Here is a 3,046-nt window from a genome sequence, read left to right on the forward strand (position 1 = left end):
CGAGGCGTTTCGCCTCCTGGCCCAGTACTTTGAATATCGCCAGCAGAACCTGGACATGTTCAAGAGCTTCAAGGCCACAGACCCGGGCATAAAGCAAGCGCTGAAGGATGGTTTCCCTGGTGGGCTGGCAAACCTGGACCACTACGGCAGGAAGATCCTCGTCCTTTTTGCTGCCAACTGGGACCAGAGCAGGTAAAAGCAGAGCCACCTGCCCACCTTAACCCCTTCTTCCCCCGGAAAATGCGTGGGAAAGCTGTGCCAGAACAGAGAGAGAGGGTGGGCAGCAGGGACACACCCGGCACTGCCCACAGCGGGCTGGGCAGCAGTGTGGAAGGCAGACGGAGAGAAGAAAGAAGAAATGTGTTTTGTGTCTCATCCTTTGGGGTCTGAATTTTGGGAGGGAAGTAGAAACTGCTTGTGTGCTCTGCTCAGCTGTCTGATAGGAGGTTTACATCATTCTGCCTCCCCTTAGCCGAAGTGAGCTGGCATGGTAGATGATGTGTATATTCCCCCAGACAAAGGCTGGTTGCACTATCTGGGCTGGTCTTTCTGCTTCGGCACACACAGAGCTGCTCAGGTGCCATAGGAGAAAGTGGGAGATGCTGTGTGTAAAACTGGAGTATTCATCATGTCTTTTGTGCTGAAAAGTTTGCCTGTGCAGGAATCAGAGGCTCTGAATCCTTTCCCTCAGCTAAAGAAAGCTCTTCCTGAGCCACCTGGAAATGCCAGGATGGAAGTTACTGTAACCACTTCTTTTCCCACTCATGTTGCTCCAAGTGTCAATTCCCTGCATAATAAGATCCAAGCACACAAAGCTTTGGTAGCAAATTGAAAGAGTCTAGTGTAGTCCCTAGAAAAATTTCTGATCCTTTTTGGGACTCCTTTAGCCTGAAGATGACTTAGTAGGCTGACCCAAGAGCTGTCTCCTTTTTTAGCAATCGGCTTGATATTATATGACACTATTCGCTTATTCTAAATGCCTCGTTGGGTGTCATGCTCAGTTTCTCCTGCAGTCTAAAATTATATCCACACAAGTTGCTTGTTTTCAGTACATGTAAATGAAGGAATCCATTAAGAGTAAAACCTACTTCTTATGAGCACTGCATCATTTCCTCGGCTTCCAGCCTGAGGGCGAGTTTAGGATCTGAAGCACTTCTTGGTCAGAAAGTTGCTACTTGACATCTTTTGTCCAGTCAACACAGTGCTGAGTGCTCAGTGCAGGTATCCTAAGCATAGCTACTTTGAAACATGGGGAGGACACAGCTAGCAGTGTGGATAGAAAGGACAAAATCTGGGGAACAGGCATGCTTAATCTTGCCCTTTAGGCATTTGTTTAGCTGTCCTCTTGCAGCTGTGTGGATAGCCATTGCAGGGAGGATACCCACAGCTGGCTCTGTCCAGAGGGATGCTGGCCCAACTTGGCTTTCCTTGCCTTCAGACAGGGCAGCCACATCCACACTGCCCATGGGGGAAGTTTTCTGACCCCTGCTAACCCATGAATCAAGTCCATGGGTTAGAAGAAAACTGTTTGGCACAAATCAAAACAGCCCACAGCCAGGCTAACAGCTAGAAAGTGTGGATGAACATATGCAGAGCTGGAGCAAGTGTCCTTTTTTCTTCTTAGGTTTTCTAGAAGATGGAGCAGAAAAGCTGAGTAAGGAACAGTGGTGATGAGGCTGAGGACTCACTGAGTGGGCTTCATTTCCCGCATCAGGACCTTCCTTATTTCCCACATAAGGATCAACTCAACTTTTAGTTTTAAAAGTAACTCTACAAGCTTAAAAAATCCTGAAGGAAGAATTAGCAAAGAAATGGATGGTTAGGACTTCTATTAAGTCATACGTCTATGACTATATTCCCTTGTTAAAGGTAGTGTGGTCTACCGTATACTGTTGTTTCTTACAAATGAAAAAAATCCTAAAGCTTTATTAGACACTTTTCAAATCATCAGATCCTAGTCAAAAGAACACCAAGAATTCAAGTGCAGAGATGAAGTAGCATTTAAAATAATAATTGCTATATGAAAAGAATTGTTTTATTTTCTTCTTGATATTGGATGTTCTGATATTTCAAATACATGAGATCAGGTGACAGCAATAAATTTATTGTGATTTTTTTTGATTAAGTCCTATTGATACAATTATTATTATTTATGCTATGACAGCAAAGTGTCTGGGGTACACCAGAGTACCTGCTGGCTGTGTTTGCAATTGTGTGTCTACTGCTTTTCAGCACTGTGTGCCCACAGCATGCCTCTCCTCCAGAGGAAGGAATTTGTTCTCAGATAGACCACTCAGACAAAGCAGAGAGAGCTGGAGCTCAGGGATGGGGAGTGGCTTGCACATGACAAGTCAGTGGCACAATTGGGAATGGAGCTGGGTCACTTTCTTTTCTAATTAATTTCATGTCTTCCATTATCTGATATTCAGCAACTGAACTCAGGGAACATTGTGTATGGAACTTATCCTAGGGCTGCTATGCAAATATGTCTCAAGCTTATGCCTTAACTGACTTGAGATCTTGCAGTACACAACCCAGCGCTCCTCTTACAGCAACAATGGGAGGATTACTTACTGAAGCCTGTCTTGTTAGGCCCTCTTTATATGCCTCATAAACTAAGTTAATAGAACACAGCAAGCCTCCACATTTATCATATTTGTGCAACTTATTATGACCAGGATGTAACAGTTAGAAATAAAAAGTTCCAATTTGTTATTTAAATGAATAGCAGACATACTATAGATGATTTATATAGCACTGACAGCCTATGATTTACATAGTTGCAATTAGAAAGAAAAGTGTGGGAGGTAAAAAAATTCCTATGGTAAAACAAGCCTGTGTACTAGATGTTAGATCATTAAATTAAAGCAGGGCCTGAAAACTGTACCAGATGTCCTACCATCTGAACAACCAAATCAGACATGTATTTAAAACAAACAAAAAAAGGAAAGGTGAAAGATAATGTGCTGAGTAGCCCAGCAGCTTTTCAATGGGACCCAACCTAACTCTCCACCCTGTCTGTACTATGGGGAAAATGAAGATGGGT

The 3,046-nt window shown here is 43.6% G+C and overlaps 1 protein-coding gene across 1 annotated transcript in view; it reads left to right on the forward strand.

Moving 5' to 3' along the window:
- Positions 1–7: 7 nt before the first annotated feature.
- LOC103804619 (clavesin-2) overlaps positions 8–3,046 on the forward strand; it is a gene marked incomplete at its 5' end in the record, with an annotated part of 10,640 nt that continues 7,601 nt past the window's right edge. The window contains one exon of the mRNA XM_009077233.1: positions 8–192. Within this exon, the coding sequence (XP_009075481.1) occupies positions 8–192 (185 nt within the window). The remainder of the gene's footprint in view (positions 193–3,046) is intronic.

Source organism: Acanthisitta chloris, unplaced genomic scaffold (assembly GCF_000695815.1).
Source record: "Acanthisitta chloris isolate BGI_N310 unplaced genomic scaffold, ASM69581v1 scaffold36576, whole genome shotgun sequence".
Taxonomy (NCBI): Eukaryota; Metazoa; Chordata; class Aves; order Passeriformes; family Acanthisittidae; genus Acanthisitta; species Acanthisitta chloris.